The following is a 26,952-nucleotide window of genomic DNA, read 5'->3' as shown; positions in this document are numbered from 1 at the left end:
GCAGTTGGAACCAGTAAAGACTTCTGGGCAGAGGTGGTTTGGGCCATCTGGGCTGGCCTGCGTGGGATGATGCTGGGCCAGTGTAGGGATGCAGGACCGCAGCTGTGCACAGGCACACACCCCACTGTCAGCCCTGAGCACGCTCGCCCCCAGAGGGATCAAGATATTTGTTCCACCATGCCTGAAACAGTCTGAATTTCTGTGTACAGAAATCTGTGCAGATCAGAACAGAAGCTGGCTCACGGCTCCACATCAAACCTCCTCTGGACTACTCTGAAGACTTTGAGCCGTGGGAGAGCGTGACTGTGAACGCAAAGGATGCTTCTGGGGGTCATCCGCAGGTAGGAGTGGCTTCCGTTCAGTGCTACAGCCGCTGTCGGGGCACCTTCTGTTATTTATTCCTTTCCTGGGGAAGGAGGGTCCTTTCCCATGGGACTCAATGACCCGGTTTCCTTCCCCATCCGCAGACACGGGATTTTGCAGTGAGCAAAGTTGTGGACTTCGTTGCCTTTAACATCTACCTCCTGCACAACACATACAACACAGCACCAGCATGCACCCACTTGTCTCTGAATAATTCAAACAATCCCGTGCTCAGGATCAGTCGGTGCAAATGGCCATCAGTTCCTCCTTGCCTGGGAGGCTGGCTTATGGCCACTTTCAGTCTGTTACCGTCCCTGCCAGAGCCCATGCACAGAATGCCTACGTGCCCTTGAAGCAGGAGGCATGGTAGTTTCTCCTTCTCCTTTGACCGTTTGGCATCCCCGGTGACATGAGCATGCATTCCTTCCTGTGCAGGCTCCCAAGCTTCCTGAAACTCGGCAGGCAGGCTGTCCCTCACAAGCTATTAAGCCCATTAGCATTCCTGTGTGTGCGTGCTTGGAATCGCCAGTGCCCTGCTCCGCCAGCACTGAATTTTCTCCGCTGTGCGTGCTCGATTGTATTTCTTGCTTTTTCTCCTCTTCTTGAGGCGGCACTCCATAGCCTTCATAGTCAGTTTCCCCATGGAGTTATTTTCCTGTGAAGTGAGAGTAAAATGGCAGTGCCGGTTCTCAGCAGAGGCAGAAGCCATAAGAGATGCAATCTAAACAGGCAGAGGAAAAGAAGTGTGTGGTTAAATATACTCAGCCACCTCACGGTGTTTGCAAATGCTACCTGAAATGGAGCGGAAGGAGAGGCATGTGTGTGTGTGTACTTTTCATCTGACCCTCACTGTTGAACTACACCAGCCCTTCACCTGCAACCAAATCCTCAGTGAACTTCAGTTTCTCTGTGGCTCTGAGGTCACAGACTGGGTTGCTGCCGACGCATTCTGTTGGCCGCACCCTGTTGACTTGCATTGTACTTTCAAAAGATGTGAATTACCTGGCTGGTGTAGCTCAGTGGATTGAGCGCGGGCCTGCGAACCAGACAGTCATGGTTCAATTCCCAGTCAGGGCACATGCCTGGGTTGCAGGCCAGTTCCCAGCAGGGGACGCATAAGCAGCAACCATACATTATTTCTCTTGTGTCTTTCCCTTCCCCTCTAAAGATAAATAAATAAAATCTAAGAAAAAAAAAGATGTAAATTACTAGCTGACATTTAAGAATCAGGAAATATTATGTGAAAGTCTGAAGTCAGGGCTTCTCTTGGGAAATTGGAAGATTTTTTAAAAGATTTTTATTTATTTATCTTTAGAGGGGAAGGGGAGGAGAGAGGGAGAGAAATATCAATATATGGTTGCCTCTCGTGCATCCCCTGCTGGGAACTGGCCTGCAACCCAGGTGTGTGCCCCGACTGGGAATCGAACCTAGATACTTTGGTTCACAGGCCCACGCTCAATCCACTGAGCTACACCAGCCAGGGTGGAAATCACAAGATTTTAGAACCACGTTCTTGCAGACACTAATGACCGAGTTGAGGAGCAGCCTCCCTGTTAGACAGCGTGTGTTCCTGTGTCTGCAGCCCTCACCGCAGGTCCGGGCACCAGTCTTCACCCTGATGGTGAAGCAGACAGTGAACAAGTCCATACCACACCAGGAGGCGGTGGGCGTGTCAGAGAAACAAAGAGGAGGAAGGGGCTGGAGGAAGCTGGGCAGGGCCCGCCAGTTGATGTGGGAAGGCCTTGAGGCAGCCAAGGGGTGAGCCGCAGGGAGAGGCGTGCTGCAGGAGCAGGCGTGGAGGCCAGTGTGGCTGGAGTTGAGTGGTCCAGGGGGCGAGGAAGAGGAGGTGAGGCTGGACGGGTAGCCCGGGCTCAGACCACACAGGGCTGTGAGAGCTATGGTGAGGCTGAGGGATTCTACTTTGAGTCGGAGGGAAAGGTGTGGTAGGTTGGTTGGTTGGTTTTTCGGGTTAGCAACTCCAGGGAAAGGAGGGCACCTCTTCCAGAGAGTGTCGCCCCGGCACCAGGTCTTTGTCATGCCGGCTTTCCTCGAGCCGGGGGTTGCAGTGGGTGAGAAGGCTCCGTTTACGTGACATGGGTGCCACTGAAGTATCAGGAGTAAACAAAACGTACATTTTTGTTCTAATATTATTGACATGTCTTTTCCCCTGATAATTCATGATCAATATAAAAAATTCAAATGATACAAAGAAAATAAAAGTCCTTTCATAACCTCACTGCCCCAGAGATCATTACTGTGAATAGGTAGGTAGGCACCCATCCAGACTAAAAATGTACATGCTGTTCTATCCAAGAGGAGATTCTTACCTGCAGTGTCCTGGTCCCGGCCCCTTCCTGATGGGTGAGTGGTATTTGCCAAGGTTGTTTATCTCATCGGCCCCTGAGAGGGTGACAGGTGATAGGAAGACTGGACCGCCTGACAGCTTCTGGAATATGTCTCTTCTGAGTTTTTCCCTCCTCCACGGTGTGTTTTTTTTTTTTTTTTTAAATATTTTCTTTATTTATTTTTCGAGAGAGGGGAAGGGAAGGAGAAAGAGTGGGAGAGAAACATCAACGTGTGGTTGCCTCTCATGCGTCCCCTGCCGGGAACTGGCCTGCAACCCAGGAATGTGCCCTGACTGGGAATTGAACCGCAATACTCTGGTTCGCAGCCCCTTGCTCAATCCACTGAGCTACGCCAGCCAGGGCCTCCACGGTGTTTTGAAGTCATTGTTAGCTGGTGCATATCAACAACTAAAGATCTGTCACAACCTGTGTGTCACCAGCGGGTCTACATGTGGACTGCCGTGGCCCGTGATGGCTTACCCCCCTGTTGGCACTCAGTGGGTTTAGGCAGTGGTGCCATCACCGGCCGAGCACCCCCATGGGGCAGCTCCCCCACCTCTTGCCCCCAGAGCTCCTCCGAGAGGCCCTGCAGTGGTCATTAATTTCGAGGGTGAGGCCTGAACAAATGAGGGGTCATTTTTAGGGCAGTCCCATTGCTTGGGCTGCCGTGTTTCAGATCGTCATAAATACCCTTTGAGCGAGGGCCTTTGTTTCTTTACTTTTCATTGCTCTTTGCACAGACATGGGATTACATTGTTCATACTGTTTGGTAATACCACATTTTTTACTCAGCATGTGTGGCCATCTTTCCTCACTGTCCTCACTCAGCTGAGGGCCCTGTTTGGGGAGTTGGTGGCCCAAGTTTGAGTCCTGGTCTACTTGCTGGCTGTGTTCTGCAGTGGCGCTGGTTCGGCAAGGATGAGTTCGACCTGCTCAGCTGTGGGAGTGGGCCCAGAGGACCACTGACTGAGGAGGGAGATGGGAGGCACAGAGGCCCTGTGTGTCTGTAGGGACAGAAGTGCTCTTACTACGTCCAGCTCTCTTTGCTCATCCCTAGGATTCCAGAGCTCCCCGCAGCAGCACACCCTGTGATTTCCACTTCTCCCTTCAGAAGGCATGTGGACACCCCGCCCCGCCCAGCAGCATGGACAAAGCAAGGATCCTCTTAACTATTCAGGATGTGATGGTAAGAGTGCTGTTCTGCATCATGACCAGGAAGGGCCAGGGCTTCCTCCACAGCCGAGCAGCTGGGTCACAGGGTGGACCCCACGAGAGATTTTTTTGTTTATACTTTGCAAAACTACAGATAACAGGATTTGACTTTAACAAAAAACCTCTGGCTAATCCATTAGAAGATTTAAAACAACACAGGAGAGCTGTAGCTTAATTACATTGTTTTTATTTATTTATTTTCCTTTTGATATAAAATATAGATTAAAAATTGTTTTTCAATAACAATTCACATTAAATATTATTTTCTATTAGTTTTAGATGTATATCATAGTGGTTAGACAATCATAAATTTATAAAGTGTTCCCCCGATATTTCCAGTACCCCCCTGGCACCACATATATTTGTTACAATACTATTGACTGTGTTCCCTGTGCTTCATTTTACATCCCCACGACGGTTTTGTAACTGCCAATTTGTACTTCTTATTCCCTTCACCTTTTCCACCCATCCCTCATCATCCCCTCCCCTCTCATAACCATCAAAATGTTCATGGTGTCTATGAGTCTGTTTCAATTTTCTTTGGTCATTTATTTTGCTCTTTAGATTCCCCATAAGGTGAAATCACATGGTATCTGCCTTTCTCTGACTTATTTCACTTAGCATGTACGTACCACAGCTTTCTCATCCGCTTGTCTATTGGCGGGCACTTGGGCTGCTTCCATAGCTTCACTATTGGAAGTAACGCTGCAGTGAACAAGGGTGTGTGTGTATTCTTTCAAATTGGTGTTTGGGGTTTCTTTGGATGTATTCTCAGAAGTGGAACTGCTGGATTATGAGGCAGTTCCATTTTTAGTTTTTTGAGGAAATTCCATACTGTTTTTCACAGTGGCTGCTCCAGTCTGCACTCCCACCAGCAGTGCACTAGGCTTCCCTTTTCTCCACATCCTCGCCAACACTTGTTTGTTGATTTCATAGCCATTCGAGAGGTGCGAGGTGATGTCATATTGTGGTTTTAATTTGCATTTCTCTAATGACCAGTGATGTTGAGCATCTTTTTTATATTTCTATTCAGGTGCTCTGCACATTTCTAAAATTGAGTATTTTTTGGTGTTGAGAGTTATATGCGTTCCTTATATATTTTGGATATTAACTACCTATCAGATACATAGTTGGTGAATCTCTTCTTCCATTTAGTAGGTTGTGTTTTTGTTTGTTGATGGTTTTTTCTTTGCTATGCAAAACTTTTTAGTTTGATGTAGTCCCATTTTTTAATTTTTTTCTTTTGTTTCCCTTGCTTGAGGAGATATATCAGAAAAAAAATATTGCTGAGAGAAATTCCAACATTATTTTTAAAAAGCAATAGTAAAGGCCCACGTTAAGTGAGCACTTACTAAGTGCTGAGCCCACCGTATTGAGTGTGTAACCTCCATTGCTGTGTTACCCTGTCTGTTAAGTGCTGGGCATTTTGATTCCGTTTCGTGGTTTGAGGAAACTGAAGGGCACAGAAATGGTGCTGCTCACTCAGGCCTCAGAGGGGCCCAGACTGGAAACCCAGGCCCCGTGACTCCTGTTCCCTGGGATCAGCAAGCCAGCACAGACATGTTTGTGCTTCTGCAAGTGCCCGGCTTGCCACAGGGGCACGGTCTGTGGTACACAGTACTGATATTCTGCCTGGGAGGAAGCTCTTCTGAGGTGCCCTTCGTCGGTCATGCTTAACTGTTTTAAATGATGATCGGGGCGACCTGTCCTCTGTCAGGTCTTTCCTCTGTGACCTCATTGCTGGGAATATTGATGGAAAATGTTTTTCAAAAATGAAATTCAATGAGGAAACAACCAGACAAACCCAAATTGAGGGACAGTCTACAAGATAACTGTCCAGGAGTCTTCAAAAAGCCAGTGGAATGAGAGACAAAGCTATTCCAGATGAAAGCAGGGAAATGAATATGAACCCATACTCATGAAGAGATCATGATTATGCCATGTGAGATCCTGGGGAGGAGAAGTGCTATAAATTTGAGGATAGTTTTGGGAAATTCAGCAAAATTAAAAATGAACTATTTATGTTAGATGATAATATAGTAGTGATGTCAAATTTCCCAAATTTGGCAATTATATTGTGATTATACAAGAGACAATGCTCGTTCTCAGGGGACACATGCTGAAGTGTGCAGGCAGGCACGAGGGGTCACGATGTCCGCACCCGCGCATCCGTGGGCCACAGTGAAGAACGTGCATCGCACATACTGAGGAGGAGAAAAGGAGGAGAGGGGAACGGGGCACCGTGCTAACAGTTGGCAAATGTAGAGGAAGGGGTTTTGGATATTATATGTTCTTTTTAAAAAAATATTTTACTTATTTATTTATTTTTTTAAATATTTTTTTATTTTATTGATTACAGTTGTTCTATTTCCCCCCTTCATTCCCCTCCACCCTGCACACCCCCTCCCCCACCATTCCCCCCTTTAGTTTATGACCATGTATCTCAAGTTCTTTAGATTCTATATTTCCCACACTATTCTTGCCCTCCCCCCTGTCTATTTCCTACCTACCATCTATGCTACTTATTTTCTGTACCTTCTCCCCCCTTCTCCTTCTCCCACTCCCCTGTTGCTAACCCTCCATATGATCTTCATTTCTATGGTTCACTCCTGATCTAGTTGTCCTCTTAGTTTGCTTTTGTTTTAGGTGTGGTTGTTAATAACTGTGAGTTTGTTGTCCTTTCACTGTTCATCTTTTTTATCTTCTTTTTCTTAGGTAAGTCCCTTTAACATTTCATATAATAAGGGCTTGGTGATAATGAACTTCTTGAATTTGATCTTATCTGAGAAGCACTCTATCTGTCCTTCCATTCTAAATGAAAGTTTTGCTGGATAGAGCAATCTTGGTTGTAGGTCTTTGGTTTTCATGAGTTGGAATACTTCTTTCCAGCCCCTTCTTGCCTGTAAGGTGTCTTTTGAGAAATCTGCTGACAGTCTGATGGGAACTCTTTTGTAGGTGACTGTTCCCTTATCTCTTGCTGCTTCTAGGATTCTCTCCTTCATTTTAATCTTGGCTAATGTAATTATGATGTGCCTTGGTGTGTTCTTTCTTGGGTCCAATTTCTTTGGGACTCTCTGAGCTTCTTGGATTTCCTGGAAGTTTATTTCCTTTGCCAGAATGGGGAAGTTCTCTTTTATTATTTGTTCACATAAGGTTTCCACTTGTGCGTGACTGTTCCTCTTCCCCTTCTGGTACCCCTATAATTCGGATGTTGGAGTTTTTAAAGATGTCCTGGAGGTTCCTAAGCCTCTCCTCATTTTTTTGAATTATTGTTTCTTCATTCTTTTCTGTTTGGTCAATTTTTCCTTCCTTCTGGTCTGCTCCCTTGATTTGAGTCCCAGTTTTCTTTCCATTACTATTGGTTTCCTGTGCATTTCCATTCATTTCAATTAGTTTCGCCTTCATATGTTCCTCTAATTTGTGACCAAAATCAACCAGTTCCGTGAGCATCCTGATCACCAGTGTTTTGAACTGTGCATCTGAAAGTTTGGCTATTTCTTCATCACTTAGATTTATCGGCTCTGGGGCTCTGAGTTGTTCTTGAGCCATGTTTTGATCTGTTTGTGCCTGTTACATATGAGGAGCGGAGCCTTAGGTGTTCACCAGGGCACGGCCACCCAGATTGCTGGTTTGTGATGCTGTATGTGGGGGCGGGGTCAGAGAGAGAGAGCAATGGCGGTCCTCTCTGCTCGCTCTCTCTGCTTCACCGCTGGCCCCCGCCTGGCCCTCGCACAAATGTGCGAGCCCGCCGCCCTATGACTGGGGCCTGCGCGGTCTGTCTCAATGCTCCTCTCTTCACTGGTTTATCTGCGTGCAAATGCGTGACCGCAGACAGCCAGCCGTGCTGCGCCTTCCCTGGGTTGGCCTGTAGCTACCCTGCACCTGGGATCCACGCCCTTGGCTGCCTGTGCGCTGCCCAGGTTGGGGGATCTTTTTTGCCGGACCCGCTCCACTTCTGGCTTCACCCCTCTCACTGGTTTAGCTGAGTGGTTCGTTGTTTTCAGACTCCGTATTGTTCGATTTTCTGTGGTTTGGTTGCATTTTTGTTGTTAAAACTTTGTTGTTTTTAGATTTGGTTGTGCGAGGAAGCGAAGTGTTTCCACCTGTGCCTCCATCTTGGCGGAAGTCCCTTATTCATTTTTACAGAGAGGGGAAGGGAAGGAGAAAGACTGAGAGAGAAACATCAATGTGTGGTTGCCTCTCATGTGTCCCCTACTGGGGACCTGGCCTGCAACCCAGGCATGTACCCTGACTGGGAATCGAACTGGTAACTCTTTGCTTCACAGACCCATGCTCAATCCACTGAGCTACACCAGCCAGGGTGGATATTATATGTTCTTATAAATTTTCAATGGCTTCAAAATTTTTCAAAATAAAAAACTTTTTAAAAAGCTTTGTTAGAGCTAAGCATCAGCAAAGGCAGAAATAGAGAAAGGTAAGAAAGGATCCTCGGCTTAGAACAGCTGAGTGGGACCAGTCCACCTGGGCTTCCTGATAGTGCTGTTGGGCAGCAGCTGCGCAGGTGTCGCAGTGGGGGCAGCAGGTGCAGGGGCATGGGGTCCTTGTGGGCTGTTCCTTACAGTGGCACATAAAATCTACAATTCGCTGAAAGTAAAATGTAAAAAATAAATAAAATAAGCAGAGGCTCTGGCTGGTGTGGCTCAGTGAACTGAGTGCCGGCCTGGGAACCAAAGGGTCACAGTTGGATTCCCCCTCAGGGCAGATGCTTGGGTTGCAGGCCAGGGCCCCAGTGGGGGCCACATGAGAGGCAACCACACACTGATGTTTCTCTCCCTCCCTTCCCCCCTCTAAAAATAAATAAATAAAAGTTAAAGAAAATAAAATAAATTTTAAAAATCTGTTTAAAAATAAAATAAGCACAGATGCCCAGGTTTAACCACCCAGAGGTTCTGACTCTCATCCTGGCTTTGGGCTCAGGCATCGGATAACATTATGTTTCGAGCACCGGACGTAACAATGACCTGCAGCTGGATTTGAGAACCACAGTGACAAGGAGCAGACAGGGCTGCGGATCTCAAAATTTGATATGCACAAGAATCACTAAGGGTATTTATTTCAAATGCATATTTTAGGTCTAATTTTTAAGCTACCAGTTTTTGTACATAGGAGGTAGCATACTTTTTTATTTTTATTCTCACCTCATGACTTTTTTCATTGTTTTTATTAGAGAGAGAGGAAGGGATAAAGAGAGAGAGGGAGAGCACCCTCTTGTAGGTGTGCCAACTGGGGATTGAACCTGTAACCTGGCTGTGTGCCCTGACTGGGAATCAAACCCATGACCTTCTGGTGTAGAGGATGATGCTCCAGCCAACTAAGCCACACCAGCCAGGGCAGGAGGTAGCATAGGTTTTCACAAAAGAACTTCCGGCGATTCTGAACCAGAAGGGCCCGAAGAGTAGGGTCCACTTCAAGTGGAAGGAAAGCATTAGAGATAATTTGGACTTTCTACCTTGGATTTGGGGACTATAAAAGAAAGAGATTTAAAAAGTCAAAGCTAAAATCTTATCTAACCATATAAACCAAGGCAACTATAAATAAATAAATAAATAAACAAACAAACAAATAAATAAATAAAATGTAAATATTCAACAGAAATTCACAAAAGCCAGAAAGGATGGGAAGAGGTTTGCCCTGTCTTTAAAATCATATTCTGTGCTTGTGGAAATTTGGGTGGGAGATATCACTTAAAAAATAGTAAAGGAAAGATGTGAATGTTTAATAGCTGTAGACAGCATCTCTTAATAGCTATATTACAGATCAATTTCTATCCAGATACTGACTATTAATGTCAAGGAAAGGCTAAATTATATTCAAGGTAGTCTTTTAAGAAGACAAGGCAGTCAATATATTTTGGAAATATTTCATAGAAAATTATTGACCAAGTTTTTGACTATTTAAAGATGTGAATTTTAGATAAATAGGAAATTAATTTTGTGTTGTTATATTAAGACTATTAAATCAAAGAAATGAATATGAACCTTTCACATTTGTCTTTTTTTTCACTTTGGTCACAAAAGTGAAAAAAAAAAGTGTCTTTTTTTTCACATTTTGGTCACAAAAATATATATTTCAACTAGGGAAAAAAACAATCCTGAGAAAATGGGGACATGGGGGAGAGGGTTATTAGTTATGACTTAAAAAAATTATGCTCAACTTGAAGGTAAGGCTAGAAACACAGTGATGGATGGAAGAGGCTGTGGTGGAAGTGGGGCCTGGACCCGCGACTGCTCGCAGCACCACACGTGCCACTGGCTGGCCCAGAGTTGTACTGTGGTCATGACTGTTGCTGTTCCATTTGGAGTCAAAACTTCATCCTGAGCATGCTCCCTCCCATTTGCCCTGGTCCCCACTGCTCTGTACTGGCAACTCGGAGACTCGCTTTGCCATTTTATGCTGTGTTACGCCTTCTGAAGATGTTGGAGCCTGTGACTCCTGTCCTAAGGAGTTAAAGGAACAAGTGACGGAGACTGAGCAAGCCTGGAGCAAGTAGTGCGCACTGTTCCATAAACTCTGGGGGGCCTCGGCCACGTCACACTCCCGGAGCCCCTGTTACCTCCCCTTTGACACAAAGCGGTAGATTAGGTCTTTCCTGTTTCCTTTGTCAGCTCGGAAATTGTACATCCTAGGTTGAGTTTACAGAAAAACCCTATTTCTGATTACAAAACTCGTAAGAGTGGAAGACACATAATAGTTTATTGGGCCGCCTCCTCATCCAGGAGCTCCTTTTGTAGGTCATTTGCAAGTTACATATTTAAGGCTTGATGTGCCCTTTCTCCACCCTAGACCTGAGCTTCCTGTTGTCCGAGATATGTGCTCTTTGCCTCCTGTGTGTCTGTCTGGTCCTTAGAAAAGTGCCGGCATAGAGTTAGTTCGCAACTAAATCTTTGTTAAGCAAGCCAATTGAATAACTGAGTGAATCAATGAGTGAGTGTGTGATGTGGATGTTGATTCGGCACCCTGGGCAGCCCACACAAGCTGGGTTCAGTCATCACATCACTAAGTTATAATTACAGTGACAGTATTTTCCAAACTGTGAATCAGGAAACATAATTTGACAAAGAATTTTTTTGCTGCTTGGGGTAGCAGAATCCGTTTGAGAGATGGAGTTTGGATCCTGAAATATTGTGATTACTGGCACAGGGCCCATTAAAGGGGTGTTTTCAGCACCACGAGCAAGGCAGGTGGGATACCAAGCACGGCTTTTGGCAGAGAGTTGGGGGGGTGCAGGCAGGGGTCTCCACCTGGCTCGGCTGACTGTCATCATGGGGAAAGGGCACAAAGGCACAAGGCTTCTAGTTTTAAGAGAAGCCAGGTATCTTTGTTTCTTTGTGCTTGATCTCTCCCTTTTCTTAAAATGGTAATTCACAATTGTCTATGGACCAAAGACAGTAAGTAGCTAGATTTGGCTTTCAGACCATCAGATTGGAACTTCTGGTTCGGACAGTGAAAGCTTTGTTGGTTCCTGACAAGTGAGGAGGAAGAAGTCTTTCTCCTTCCCAGTGGCACTTTAAGTAGCCCTCTGTACCCAGAGCCGTCAGGGGCTTGGTGTCCTGAATGCATCGGTTGGACAGTGTAGACTGAAGGGCAGGCTGGTGGCCGGCATCCGGAGGGCTCTGGGCAGGCGAGTCAGACAGCTCAAGGCCAGCTGAGCAGGAATAGCCCCGTGATGTGCAAGAACGGTTCAGGTGAATGGGATGGTGCTGAGCATGCACCTAGATGCCCGTGAAAGGCTGGTCCAGGAGGGAGAGATGTAGTGGTCCTTTCACCCAGCAGAGCATTTCTGTAAGTGAAGTCATTGGGTGGCATCTGGCTCATTATAGCATCTTTTTCAATCCTACTAAAAAATAAAGTGACCTCTGAATGAGTACTGGAGTAAATAATATCTCTTATTTCTTGCATGTATAGCCTATATAAAATTTCTTAGGTATTTTACATTATTTTTCATCATTTTACATGACACCTAATACATGAATGCTTTCCCATGAGAAAAGATTCAGACATTTCAGAAGTGAGCTGTGTGGGGTGGGAAGAGCTCTCTCTAACCGCCCGGCCACACTGCGCCCGCTTTTGGTTTTATTGAGCATGTGTACTTTATTTACTTTGTCATTTATTCATTCATTATTTTCTATTTTAGTTCATTTCCACTTTTATCTTGATTCCTTCTGTAAACTTTTTGGTTTATTTTGTTGCTTCAGTTCTACCCCACCCCCACGACACATTCTGGCTTCTTAAGTTAAATGTTTAATTCACTTATATTCGGTCCTGTTTTCTTATATATCAATGTAAAGGCTATAAATTTTTCACTGCTTTGTTCTTATCCCACAAATTTTGTTACATATGTAGTGTTCATTGTCATTTATTTCTAATTGGTTTGTGATTTTAGGGTTTTTTCCTCCTCTATTTAGAAGAGTATTTTAGAAATGTTCTAAGTAAATGGTTTTCTGTCTGTTTGTTTTGCTGTCCTCTTGTGTTAATGTCTAATTTTACTGCATTGTGACGAGGAATAGCTTGTTCAGTTTCTGTTTTTTGACATTCCTGAGGCTTTGTTTGTAGTCTATCAGATTGTTTTTATGAATGCTCCATGTTATTTCAAAAGAATAGTAATTTCCTTTTTGGTACAGAGTTCTCAATTTGTTAAATCAAGCTATTCATTGAATTATTTGACCAGGTGAGTCTTTTTTTAAAAGATTTTATTTATTTTTTAGAGAGGAAGGGCAGGGAGGGAGGGGGGAGGGAAACACTGGCATCCATCTGTTGCCTCCCTCACGCCCCCTACTGGGGCCTGGCCCGCAGCTGCAGCGTGAACCCTGACTGGGAATCCAACCGGCAGACTTTCAGTCTGCAGGCCGGCGCTCAACGTGGTGAGCAACACAGCCATGCCTTTCTTTTTTAAATCTCCACCCCAGCACATTTTTTTTCATTGATTTTAGAGAGAGGAAGGGAGAGAGAGAAACATTGATGTGAGAGAGAAGCACTGATTGGTTTTCTCGTGGAGGTGCCCAGACAGGGAATTGTCCCACCTGAACCAGGGCTTGAATCCACAACCTAGTTATGTGTGCTGACAGGGAATCCGACCCGAAACCTTCAGTAGTAGGACAATGCTCCAACCAGCTGAGCTGTACCGGCCAGGGTCCTGGTGAGCCCTAAAGTAAGGTCCCAGACTACCTATATCAGAATCACTTGGTCTGCTTATTAAAAAGGTAAATTCTGGGTCGCTTTGATACACTTAAGCCACCTGTGCCACCTGCTGAAGCCGGCCTTTCTGTGCTAGGCTGTGGCAGTGCCAGGTCTGGCCAGCAGCGCGTGTGAGTGTCCCGTGACGGCTGGCGCTGTGCTCTGTCCATGCACGAGTTCTCAGCCCAGGACATCAGTAGGCACATGGTTAACCTGGACAAGGACCAGAGCTTCGTGTGCATTGTCACCAACATGGCCTTGCAATGACGCAGAACAGATACAAACTGCCCTCAGCCCATCAGCCCGCACGCCCGATGTGCTGAGCGCGGTGTGTGGATCCTGGCTTTCCCTCGCAGCCAGCTCGGGAGGCAGGAGCCAGGGACGAATGCAGAGACCAAAGAGCTTGCTGCCAGCTATAATGTCACATTTGATATGTGCAGCAAGATCTGTGTGGATGGAGAGGATGCCCACTCGCCATGGAAGTGGATGAAAGTCCAGCCCAAGGGAAGGGGCATCCAGGGAAATGCGGTCAATTGGAACTTCACCGAGTTCCTCATTGATAAGAACAGTTGCGTGGTGAGATGGTGTGGTTCCGTGGAAGAGCCCCTGATCATAGAGAAGGGCCCGCCCAGCTGCCTGTAGCTCCATAAGTGTGTACCTCCGTCTGAGCGGTCACCGTGCCCCTCAGTGCCATCCACCCAGCACCCAGGGGGGTCTGTCTAAAGCCAGCCTGCTGGGGGGCAGGCCTGAGAACCTGGTGTGCACCCCGCCGGAGGAAGGCCCATCGCCTTGCCTGGCTCGTAGCTGGCCGTCCCCACCCCCTGGCTGTCCAGTGGGAATAAAACGTACGGACTGGGAGAAAAACACGTGAATTCTCGCAGCTCTCTCAAAGACGAAGACGCAGTGCTGGTCTGGAGGGGAGGGGCGCAGAGTCTGCATTTCTAATAGGACTTCCAGGAAGTTCTCACACTCTCAGGCAAACCCCTGTGATAGAACCTGCTTAATTTCTGTGAGTTAACCCAGCTCGCTTCTGTGAACTTGTCAATTTTCCTGTATCTTTCTCGGATTTTGCTTTACGTATTTCAAATATCTGTCATTGGGTGTGTATAGAGTCAAGACGTTTTCTAACAGACAGTACCTTTTTTCCATCTGAATATGTGTCATTCTTTATCCCATTTAGAGCAGTAGCTGGGCCTTTTCAATCTGAGGTGTGTCTCTGTCTTTGGCACTGGACAATTTATTATTATTATCATCTTCCATGGTGTCTGTTCTGTCCTCTAGAGCATCTGTTGAACAAGTGTTGGCCCAGATCTGATTTTTCAAGTCTCTTAGTTTTTCTTTGAAACTTTCTTTTTGTCTTTTTTTACTGTGTTCTTTTTTTTTTTAATATTTATTTATTTATCTTTAGAGGGGAAGGAGAGAAGGAGAGAAACATCAATGTATGGTTGCCTCTAGTGCATCCCCTGCTGGGAACTGGCCTGTAGGAAACTGGCCTGCAACCCAGGCATGTGCCCTGACTGGGAATTGAACTGCGATCCTCTGGTTCACAGACCTGCACTCAATCCACTGAGCTACACCAGCCAGGTTTACTGTGTTCTTATAAAATTGTTTGGCTTGATTTTCTTGCACACTAAGTTACCTAGTATCTCTTTGCTATTTAGCTGACCTTTTTACAAATGTTTACAAAATTAGCCCCAGCTGGTGTGGCTTGGTGGCTTGAGCACTAGCATGAGAACCAAAGGGTCACCAGTTTGATTCCCAGGCTGGGCACATGCCTGGGTGGCAGGCCAGATCCCAGCAGGGGGCGCATGAAAGGCAACCATGCATTGATGTTTTTCTTCTTCCCTTCCCCTCTCTCTCAAAATTAATAAATAAAATCTTTTAAAAATTTTTTAAATGTTAACAAAATTAAAACTTTTAAGATCTTTAGTTACCTCTTTTTCATGGATGAAAGTTCCTCTTACATATCTCCAGGGATGCCCTGGCCAGGTGACTCAGTTGGCTGGGGCACTGTCCTGTCCACCAAAAGTTTGCGGGTCGATTCCTGGTCAGGGCACATACCTGGCTTATAGGTTCCATCCCCAGTCAGGGTGTGTACGGGAGACAACAGATCGATGTTTCTCTCTCTTTCTTCCTTCCTCTCTCTCTGAAATCAATAAACATATTCTTGGGTTAGGATTATAAAAGATGTCCAGGGGTATTAATTTTCTGTTTTCTAAAGCCTTCCTCTATTCTATTAACTCTTTTTTTCTGGGGTATTAGCTCTTTTATTAATTTGGTCTTTCAAGGTATTGATTTTTCCCAAATGTGTGCTCATTCTGAGCAGAGAGCTCACCCTTGTGTTCGAGAACGCCGCTTCCTCTGCTTATTGTGTTCGATGTGACCAGGCCCCGGGGACTGTGGGGTTAGGCGCAGCGTGCCCCCGGACACTGTGTGCTTTAGGTTCCATTGCAGGTGTGGGAGCTCCTCATCTGCCTCAGAGACGGTGCCCTGCTGTGCGGGGCGTGGGCCTGCCTCGTGGCTTGGTGTCACCTGCCAGGCTTCAGCCTGTGGGTGGGCGCCTCTGTGCTAATGCGGCTGCAGAGGGGCTGGTGGCCTGAAAAGTACCCCCTACTAACGCCCCAGGGCTTCTCCTCACTCCATCCTGACTCCTGGACTCAGCTCCCCACACACACACACACACACACACATACACACACACACGCCATTCCTTCTGTGGAAAACAAAAACAAATGTTTAAAAGATTTCATTTATTTACTTCTAGAGAGAGGGGAAGGGAGGGAGAAAGAGAGGGAGAGAAACTGACGTGTGAGAGCCGCACTGATCAGTTGGCTGCCCCGGCCTGGGCCCCAACCCGGCACCTGGCCTGCAGCCCAGGCACGTGCAGACCGGGCATCAAACCGGCGACCCTTCAGTTGGCAGGCTGGCGCTCAACCCACGGAGGCATGCCAGCCAGGGCCTATAGAAAATTTCGATGCCCTCATTTGGGTCTGTAATTTCCTCTGCATTTTGTTCTGCATGGACGTGATCCCTTCTCTGTGCCTTTCAGGAATTCCCCGACATTTCTTGTTTGCTCACAGCATTATTTAGTGTTTGGCCCCTGCTCTGGGCCGGCCCCGGGCCGCACCCACAGGCCTCCTGGCCGGGTAGCAGGCAGCCCCAGAGCCTCTGCTCCCTGCGCCCGTGCTGCTGCTGCTCTGGCCTCGCTCCACTCCTCGCGACAGGAGTGCCTTCTTCCTCGTGATGGATGTGGGAGCCTGCCCCAAGGTACTTCATAAATCAACTCAGCTTTGAATGGAAATTAGTAAAAAGGGAAATCCAAGGTTGAATGGGGACGGAAAGGATCGGAACACTAAAAGTATCACACCGACATTTAAGCACGTGCAGAACCCAGCTGTTCTTCACTGTGGCTCCATCGGAACGGGTGTGGGCGGGGTGTCCAACCCTCGGCCCAGAGGCTGCAGGCGTCCCAGGACGGCTGTGAACATGGCCCAACACAAAACTGTGAATTTACTTAAAATGTTGGGATGTTTTTGTGATTACATGTTGCAATGTATTCAACACGTGGCCCAAGACAACGCTTCCTCTTTCAGTGTGGCTGGAGCGGAATGTGATTCTAAAAATACACTGTGTGGTTCCTAAAGTTAGGCCTCGAGTCAATTTATTCTGGGAAGTTTGTCACCTAGGAACCACCAGGCTTGTGGCCTGGGCTGGTAAGCCCCAGGTTAGGGTTCTGGACACTCGTTACACTTGTAATTGCTTCTAGAATGGCCGTCTTTTTCCAGGTTATAAATTCCATGCGAACACGGCCCCCATCTGTCTAGTCGCTGTCCTAGTACTTGGCAGCCACACCTGCTAATGGGGACAAATACATCCAACAATTAAGAGGTTTAGAATAACGAGTGAGTGAGAAGGAGAACAAGTTAGTCTCTGCCCACCCGGCACAGGGTAAAACTCCCTTCTGGGCCGGGCAGGTTAACATAAGTGTGTGAAGTGGCTCATGCCATTTCCCACCAGGCAATGGGAGCTGGTGGGAAAAACTGACAGTGTGTGCGGGTGAAAGCCACTTCAACCCCAATTTTCTGAAAATGCCAAGTGAGTCACTACAGGGGGTTGGCGGGAGAAGGGCTGTTGGCTGCAGGCCGGGGACTCCACCCCAGGGGCTGCTGCTTCCTCAAGAGAACGGTCTTAAAGTGTCCATCATGCTTCCTGGCCCACAGGTTTGATCTTGTAGGCAAAGAACGTGCTGTCACCTTACTCTGAAACTTTCCGTGAGAACCAGACCTCTGCGACAGCGATCACGAAACACTCACTCACAGCTGTTACCTCAGGGCAGCCCTCCCTCCAGCAGCCTTGTCACCTCGGCAGGGCACACGTCCCCACAGCAGAGGTCGGGGCTTGGGCTCAGAGACTTGCTTGGGGACGCAGGACAGCTGCGGCGGGCCTGGCACCCCGGCCTGGAGCCCGCACCTGGCTGTTCCCTGTCCCAAGGACAGTCATAGGTTTTAATGCTTCATCTGCTAACAGTTGACACACATTTTAACACATTTAAGGGACTCAAGGCGGCTTTGTGTCCAAAGCTTCGACAGGCAGGTTTCATCAGTTCCATGCAGGCCCACACGGTCACCACCCCTGCCTTTCCTCCAGCTCTAGAGACCCTTTGCGTCCAGCGTGCTGGTGCCAGGAGTAAATGTGGGCACATGGCAAAGAGCCTGGGCTGCGGAGTCAGTCATTCGTCCAAACTGGCTCTGCCGTTGCTGGCTAGCCCTGTGACCTTGGGCTCGTACTCAGGTGCCCTGGGCCTGTACGGTAAGGACACCCACTGGGGTGGCTAGCTGTGTAACTGGTAGCTGCTGCTGTTGACGTTAGAGTTATTACTATTGTTGAAAATACAGTTGTATGTCAGTCCAGGTTTGTTCTTTTCCTAGCTCATCAGAAGGCACTAATCCACTGAGCAGCAAGCCCCTCCTGCACCCGAGTCAGTGTCCGGTGCCCGTCCCTCCCTCCCGCACCCCTGCCGGCTCCGCGGCGAGGGGCCGGTTTGTGTTTGTTCTCTGCTGGCAGTGTTTCCACCCTCGGCTCCGAGCGGAGGGCTTTCTGTGGAAAGGGCTTTAATGACATTTTAGACACTGAACATTTCAACTGTGTATAACACTCTTGTGAAGCAAAGCTATGAAGTTAGATTTCACAGAGAAATTTCTGGATGACATCTTCAAAGCAGCTGGTAGCAGCACCAGCGTGGTGTCCCTTTAAAGTGCTGGCAGGTTGGCGTTCAGAGAGACACACCCCAGGTCCCCGTCTTTTCAGGCGGAAGGGTTTTGAACAGCCTCCTCGAGGGACTGTCGCTACTTAGTTCGTCTCCCTTCTGCCCTTGGAACAGATGGCGTCAGATCACGTGGGCATCACACGGGCAGAGGTTCCCACGTCTTGCCCACCTAGGAAGGGCAAGTGTATTATTTTCTTTGTGAAGAAGACACCAGCCATGCAGAATTTAGGCTTCGTTTTAAATACATATTTTGTAAATGGATTTATGGCATTTAAATTTGTATTAATTTAACAGAAACAAAACCAAATTGAAAGAGGAGGAATTATTGAAATTTAAATTTCTTTACTATGAGAGATTTTCTTAAAATACCTAATTGGTGTAACAAATTATGAAAGAAATATTAAGAGGTCAGAATTGCCATCCCTTGAAACTCGATGCGTCCATTGAAGATGGATTTGAATTGACTTGCTGATTCGGAATACGAGGCCAGAGGTGTGCTGCACTGCCTGCCCCCTTCCGGGTTTGTTGGCTAAGCCAAGGGCTCAGGTTCTGGACGTTAGGTTCTGCCCCATAACCCGAATGTGCGGAGTTGCCCGCATGTATTCGGTCTCTGTGTGGCTGCAGTGTCGCCATAAGATCTGCTGGCACCGCCTCTCCGGGTCTGTGCTCCTCACTTTGGCCTCACCCCCCCAGAGACTGGATTTCGTCATCCGGGAGGTTTTTTCTGAGAAGGGCTCATGGGTATTCATTCCCCAAGCTTCTTCCTGTTGAGACTGGCGGCCCGTGGTTTCTGATTCGGGGGCACTTGCCCGCACACATGAGGTCAGAGGGATGCCGCCCCTCCCTCTGCGAGCACTGTTGCTCGCAGCTCTCTGAGTCGCCCCTTGGGGGACCAGGTGTGTTCCACATCACCGCCCTCCCACTACTGTGGGGGACTGAGTTATTTGCAGAAGTGAGGGACAGGATTTAGACATAAATGTACGTATATCATTATTTTCTAATTACAAAATTAGGAATAGGCTTATAAGCAAAAATTAAATAAAGTAGAAAAGAAAGTCCCCCTAATGTTGCTCCCGGAGAGAACATTGTTAATAATTTAATGATTACTATTCCAGAGCTTTTGTGTGCATAAAAATTAATAATTATTTTTAAAATTAGGTTTATATTACATGCACATTTTTTGACATGCTTCTATTTTTCTTCAACATGTATCTTGCTATTTCTTTTTTGGAAGTGTACACAACCTACCTCTTTTTCTGGAAGGGCTACCTGAGGCTCCATCGGGGCCTGCCCTCTCAGTAGTTTAACCCACCCCTTACTGGTGAGCATTTGGGCCTTTCTCTAGTGTAACGACGCCTCAACAATCTGTGCACTTCCGACCGAGGGAGAAGCTTCTAGAGGGACTTGGTCAAAGGTATACACACACACACACACATTTAATTTCTGTCCTCCCTGCGTTCAGCACGCATCTCCTGTCCCCACTTCTGCCGCCACTGTCGCCTTGCACCTGCTGCTGCAGCTGCAACTGTTCGCCCTGTTCCCATCCGGGCCCTGACTCCCAAAATCCACTTGATATCCAAGCACCATAGCGATCTTTAAAAACAGAAATCGGGTAATATTCTGTTTCTCCTTAGCACCCTTCAGTGGCTTATCATTGTGCGTAAAACCAAATCCGGACTCTGCCCTGAGGCCTACAAAGCCCTGTCCTGGGCGACCCCTCCCAGTTTCCTGCCCTCCCTCTGTTCCATGCACCTGCCCTGCAGCCAGTGCCGCCTGCGGGCCTCGGCCTCCGCTGCTCCCCCTGCTGGACACGCTGTGCGGTGGCTCCTCATCGCCCAGCCTTCCCGGCCAGCTTTCACCAGGAGCTCCCTCTGCCCACCCATGCTGTCCCATCATCCAGGCAAGTCCTTTCCTTCACAGCCCTGACCACATCTGCAATGCCTGTTTCTTTCTTCTTTTTTTTTTTAATGCAGTTACCACTTGAGGCTTTGTCACCTCATTCCCCACCATTACTCCAGTCCTTAGCGCAGCACCCTTGGCATGCCTGCGTGCGTGAATGCATTAATGGTGGTAGTTGCCAGATTGCCCTCCCCTTTGACTAGACCGTGATGGAATGTGACAGAGTCTGTTTTACATTTGGATAGTCTAGAAGGAGCAGGGAGCAGTGGCTGAGGGCACAAGTTACGACTCTGCTGTTCAATCACTGGAACAAGTTGGACCAGCCTAAATGTTCTAGGCCTCAGTTCTCCCATGTTGGGGGACTCCAAAAATTCATTCACTTAAAATGCGGGGTTGCAACCTTGGAAAGGCAATGACAAGGCTGGAGGGAGCCCACTCGGCTGACTGTGGGTTCGAGAATCCTAACACCCCATCCCAGTCCTTCTTGGAGCTGTCTGTGGTCGGTGCTTTACTCTGCCGTGGACATTGTGGGGACACCTGCGGGCCCCAGGACTGCCTGGGGTTTCCTGCACAGGGACAGCAGTCTCCCAACGAGGGAGGTCCCGGGTAGCTGGCACTCATTTTACTGTTTTATTCACCAGTGACCGGGCAAGAATATGGGGGCTCCAGAGAGAGGCGTGCTCCCTGTGGTCTCACCTGACCTGGGGTCCGCCCCTGCAGAACCTAGAATGGAAGCTGAGCCCACTGAGATTGGGGTTTGGGCCAAGAGCAGGAGCCAGGCGCCTGTGCTATTTCAACGGGAGTCCATGTTGGCACAGGGCTTTAGTCCACCTGCCTGTCTTGCAGGGCCACTGCGAGGACCAAATGAGAGAAGGAGTTGGGCGTGTTTTGGAACGTGCGGAGCATTATTCCACTGTAGGGGATACTAGTTTCACAATCCCTGAAACCACTTTAAAGAGCAGCCCACCCAGGGACTCGTGTCTTCCCGTGGGGGAGCAGGCGATGCACCGACCCCGCCACACTCAGACTTTGAAGGCACGAGCCGGGACCTCAGCCTGGCTTCCATGCAGGCTGTACAGACCGCCTCAGTACGCACAGCTAGAAGACCTTGTTTTTCTCTCTTTAAATGCCATTGCTGAATACATGCTCCCTTAAACACAGGGTTTTCACCTCATTGCTGCTGACATCCGGCCAGATAACTCCCTGTCGTGGGCACCGTCCAGCACAGTCCAGGGTTGGCGGCATCTCCGGCCTCTGCCTCCTCGGTGCCACTGGCACCCTTTCCCCAGCTGTGACCACAAACATTTCCAGTCGTTGTCAGATTTCCTCTGGGGGGCACCGTCATCCCTAGTCCGGACCACTGCTTTAATAGAATGGATCTCTTTGAGGCAGAGATCCATTTTTCTGGTTGTCAGAATCCAGATCAGAGGAGGGAAGTGACTTGTGAAAGGTCACGTCACTAACGCCACCTCTGCGGCTCATGGGTGCTCTCCACCCCTTATTACAGCCTCTGCCCAGTCACTGACACAAAATAGTCATTTAGAAAATGTTTGTCATGCACCTGTTATATACCAGGCAGTGTTCTATTTGCTCGGTAAATATCACTGATACTCAGTATCGGGCAGGATGGGAAGAAGAACAGAAAAGGGAGACAGCCCCGTTAGTGTCCTGTTGCTGCTGGAACGACTGAGCAGAAGCGGAGTGGTGTATCTTATGGTTCCGGGGGTCTGAAATCCAAAGGCAGTTTCACTGATTTAAGAAACACACCAAGGCACATCATCATGACATTAGCCAAGATTAAAATGAAGGAGAGAATCCTAGAAGCAGCAAGAGCTAAGGGGACAGTCACCTACAAAGGAGTCCCCATCAGACTGTCAGCAGATTTCTCAAAAGAGACCTTACAGGCAAGAAGGGGCTGGAAAGAGGTATTCCAAATCATGAAATCTAAAGACCTACAACCAAGATTGCTCTATCCAGCAAACCTTTTATTTAGAATGGAAAGGCAGATAAAGCGCTTCTCAGATAAGATCAAATTCAAGGAGTTCATCATCACCAAGCCCTTATTATATGAAATGTTAAAGGGACTTACCTAAGAAAAAGAAGTTAAAAAACATGAACAGTGAAAGGACAGCAAACTCACAGTTATTAACAACCACACCTAAAACAAAAGCAAACTAAAAGGACAGCTAGATCAGGAGTGGAAACATAGAAATGAAGATCTCAAGGAGGGTTAGCAACAGGGGAGTGGGCGGAGGAGAAGGGGGGAGAAGGTACAGAGAATAAGTAGCATAGACAGTAGATAGAAAATAGATGAGGGGCAAGAATAGTATGGGAAATATAGAATCTAAAGAAGTTGAGACACATGGTCATAAACTAAAGGGGGGGTAATGGTGGGGACGGGGGGTAGGGTGGAGGGGAATGGAGGGGGGGAATAGAACAACTGTAGTGGCATAATCAATAAAAAATAAATAAATTTTAAAAAAGATGTCCGCAGACCTGTGTTCCTTCTGGAAGCTCTGGAAGAGAAGCCCCTCTCCTCCCTGACCTCTACTTCCGTCCTTACAGCTTCTCTTTCTGACCCTGATCTTCCTGCCCACGTTTTCCAGAGCTGGTCGTGATTACATACGCCCATACGGGTGATCCAGCATAACCTCCGCCATCTCAAGATCCTTCGCTTAATCACATCTGCAAAGTCCCTTTGCCGTGTGAGGTGACATTCGCAGGTCCCAGGGATTAGAATGTGAACGTCTTGGAGGGCTGTTTGCCCAGCCTGCAACCGTCTGCCCTCTGGCCCTCAAAGTGTCCCAGAAGTCTCAACCCATTACAGTATCAACTCAAGTCCAAAATATTTTCTAAGTCTCATCGGCTCAAAGTTCCCCAAGTATCATTATCTTTGTCGTGTGAATCAGGTATGGGTGAAACTCTGGTTATTGCCCACGTTAGGGCAGAATTGCTCTCCGTGTGTGTACTTGGGAAATGAGGAAACCAGTTATCTGCTCCTAAGTACAGCGGTGGGTCAGGCACAGAATTGCAGTTACAGAAACTGCCATCACAGTGGGGAGGAAAATGAAATAAAAAAAGGTGTCACCAAACCCAAGCAAGTTCGAGCTCCACTGGGCCGGCTCCATGAGGTTGTAAGGCCCAAGAAGAATTCTCTGTGGCTCAGGGCTCCGCCCTCTGGTCCAGGGCTCCACTCTTGGAGTCATCCTTCTTCTTTCATGCAGGGTCCTTATTCCATCCACCTGCTTCCTGCCTGCAGAATTCCAGGAGTCTGACAGCCTTCTTTTATTTTGTCCTCCCTCCCTCCCATTCAGTTCAGGTTGGCGTTATTTCTGCTGGTGTAACGTTCTCAAGAACCACGTGGGTCTCTAGAATTCATTCCATTAGGCAAGAGCTTCCTCCACAAATCTCTCTAAGTAGCAAGAAGAAACCAGACTGCCTGCATCGTCAACACGTTGCTTGGAAATCTTTGTGGCTAAATATCCAATTCCATCATGTACAAAGTTCATCTATCACATAACCATAGGACATCATTCAGCTACGGTTTTGCCACTGTGTGCCAGGATTCCTGCTCCTCTAGTTGCCCATGGCATCTTCCTCATTTCCTTGCTGGCAGCACCTTTGACACCCGTATTTGTCGTCCGCCTGTTTAGGATTGTTTCTCTAAGATGATCAAAATTTTCCATGTGGTGCTTCATACTTCTTCATGAGCCCTCCCTGAATCGCAGGGCCCAGGGAGGAGGACTTGGAAATCTCTGGGGAGTCGTTTCTCAGCTTGCCGCAATGGCCAGTAAATCTGTGGGTCAGCCACCAAACCTTTATCGACTGGGTCTCCTTTCTGCGTGACTAGGTTAGATACTGGGGGGGCCACAGGTGCGGTGTAGTTCAGCTGCCCAAACATACTGGTGTTTCCCAAACAGTCCATTTTGTAGTTCTTGTCCCAGTATAAACCTACCAGTATTCTTTTTCAAAAGTGTCCTGGCTTGGTGATAAGTTTTCCGGTCATTCTTATCTATCTTAATTCTTGGCCTTAAGATTGTAAATGTACAGTCTTATGGAGATGAAACACATGGAAAAAAATCGTCAAGCAGTTATAGTTAAGTGTTTTATGAGTATCCTGACCTTTAGGTGCTTCTAATCATCCATCAGTACCTGAGACAGCCCCCACAACTATCTACCAGGCACCGACCACCTGGAATTTCAGGTGTGGGACTCAGAGGCCTCTGGGATTTCATATTCTCAGTGTGGTTCCCGGACCAGCAGCATCAGCAATACGCTGTTGGAAATGCAAATTCTTGAGCCCTGTCCAGAGCCCGCTGAATCAGAAACTGTGGGTGGGAACCCCACAATCTGTTTTCACAAGCCCCCAAAGCAAAATATCTCACACATGCAGGTGAACATCCACGTCCCCATGCACGCACACACATCCGAGTGGTATCCCGGCACAGGAACGGCACAGTCAGTACCGTAAACGCCAGCCTGTTCAGAGAGTTGCTCCCTTGTCCCTGCCCTTTGTTTTCTCGTCTTCACCGTGATGATAGCACGTGGGTTGAGATGATTTTGCTGAATGTTAGTTCAGTAGAAATAGTTCTTTGGTTCTAAAGATCTATTTCAAAAGTATTTTAAAAATAAAAGTAACACATTTCATTTTTCACTTTTCTTGACTTTTGGCAGGAGCTAAGAAAAAGCCTGGAACTTAGTGTAAATCTACAAAAGAAACAAAAGGATGGTTCCAGTGACGAGTATGACTCCATTGAAGAAGACGTGCTCTCTGAGCCCGAGCCCGAGGACCCGGCACTTGTGGGCGACCCCAGACACGATGCCCCTCTTTCCAGTGGGGACTCGGTGCGGAAGGATGTTCTTGAGGGCCAGGAGACACAAGGACACCCCCCACAGGGCCCAGACACCCTTGTGGTGCTGGAATTTAACCCAGCTTCCAAAAGTAAGCTCCGCCTTGCGCAGCATTTCTTTGCCTTTGGTGTCTCTGGATCTAATAGTGAGACTTAAGTTTTCAGCCATACTTTGAATTCAGCTTTGGGTAGACCGTCTTACAGGCTGGAGAGGTGTATGGGTCGGGTCTCTGGTGGATGCAAGAGGCAAAGGCCTCCAAATGACCCTGGAGTTCCAGGTGGTACGTGTCTGGCAGTGGGAGGGGCTGTCCTGTGCGTGGGGGGTTGTCTGGGAGCATCTGCATGCCAACTGGCCTAAGCGAAAGGGACTGTGTATTGGCTTGGATACCTGAGGGGCCCAGAGCTTAGCGGGACTCATTTTTTTTCTCCTCTCCTCGTCCTTTTCCTTCCCCTTCCTCTGACCTCTTCCCCCCCTCCCCTCCTCTTCCTTCCTGTCCTCCCCTTTGCCTTTCCTTTCTCTGTTCATTCCCTTTGCTTCTCCTTCCCTTCTTCCCTCTCAGCTCTTCCTCCTTTTGTCTTGTCTTGATACCATTCTCAGGCAGGCGCTCTGCATAAGGACACATAATTGAAACATTGGTTTTGCAGCTCCATCAGAAAATGGATTTTTCTTCCTAAAAGCTCTAGCAAAAGTCCCAGCCTTGGCTTTCTTTTTAAACGATTTTATTTATTTATTTATTTGTAGAGAGAGGGGATGGAGGGAGAAAGCGAGGCAGAGAAACACTGATGTGAGAGAGAAACATAAATCAGATGTGTCGGAGACCGAACCTGCAACCCAGGCATGTGCCCTGACTGGGAATCGAACCAGCGACCCTTCGCTTTGTGGGACGATGACCAACCAACTGAGCCACACCAGTCAGGGCCCAGCCCTGCTTTTTAAACCCACTTTGGGTCACATTTCTGAACTAGTAGTCACTGTGGCACCGGTTGGCCAGGTCCAGCTATGGATGTGGTTATTACCACCCAAACCACATGAACTGATAATAGTTCCCGGAGAAAATCAAAGCGTATCTGAAGAAGGCAGAAATCATGCCTGCAGGCACGGACCACAGCTGTCCACCAGAGAAGGCTTTTCCAGCGATGTTTCCAGGGTTTTTCAGAAAAAATCCTGGAAAAAGACCCCAACAATTGGTGGGGCGTGGGGGCAGGTCTACCTGCAACAGTCCGAGTTCTCCCGTCAGCGCCGGCTTGGCCTCTGCTCGCTCCTGCGGGTGCGCCTCTGGTTGGGATCAGGCGCTGCGTGTATTCGTCTGCTTGGAGGTACCGCAGCCCGGGGGGCGGGGCGTGAACAGCAACGGAAATCGGTTTTCTCACACTTGTGGAGGCTGGAAGTCCGGGACCAGGGGCCGGCAGGGCCGGCCCCTCCTGAGGCATCTGTCCTTGGCTCGTGGGTGTCTGTCCTAGTGCCCACCATAACTGGCTTGTTTTACCTTAATTACCACTTTAGAGACTGTATTTCCACAGTCACTTTCTGAGGCACTGGGGGTTAGGTCTTGACCATGTGAGTTTTGGGGAGACATAATAACAGGCAGCCACACCCAAAAGCCGAGGTCACCAGAGAGAACACTTGTCCTTCAGATGTGGTTGTCTCTCACATCCAAACCCTTGCTGGGCTGTTCCCTCTGCCTGAACCAGCACATCTCCTCTCCTTTCACTCTGAGCCCCGAAACCTGGCTCCCTGCTTTCCTCTCAAGACTCAGACCAGAGGCTGCTTTCTTCGAGAAGCCACTTCTTTCGAGAAGCCGCCTTTGCGCCCCCAGCGTGG

General features: G+C 48.0%; 1 protein-coding gene and 1 pseudogene across 4 annotated transcripts in view; both read left to right on the top strand.

Moving 5' to 3' along the window:
* KATNIP (katanin interacting protein) overlaps positions 1-26,952 on the top strand; it is a 194,420-nt gene that overhangs the window by 81,781 nt on the left and 85,687 nt on the right. For all 4 annotated transcript variants that reach the window (XM_053671630.1, XM_053671629.1, XM_037140018.2 and 1 more), the window contains 3 exons: positions 210-341; positions 3,766-3,894; positions 24,955-25,222. In XM_053671630.1, coding sequence (XP_053527605.1) covers positions 210-341; positions 3,766-3,894; positions 24,955-25,222 — 529 coding nt within the window. The remainder of the gene's footprint in view (positions 1-209; positions 342-3,765; positions 3,895-24,954; positions 25,223-26,952) is intronic.
* LOC119045367 (phospholipid hydroperoxide glutathione peroxidase-like) lies at positions 11,608-13,757 on the top strand (annotated as a pseudogene).

The sequence above is a fragment of the Artibeus jamaicensis genome, unplaced genomic scaffold, assembly GCF_021234435.1.
Source record: "Artibeus jamaicensis isolate MK-2021 breed Jamaican fruit bat unplaced genomic scaffold, CSHL_Jam_final contig_700, whole genome shotgun sequence".
Classification (NCBI taxonomy): domain Eukaryota; kingdom Metazoa; phylum Chordata; class Mammalia; order Chiroptera; family Phyllostomidae; genus Artibeus; species Artibeus jamaicensis.
This window is presented reverse-complemented; position numbering and strand designations above follow the sequence as displayed.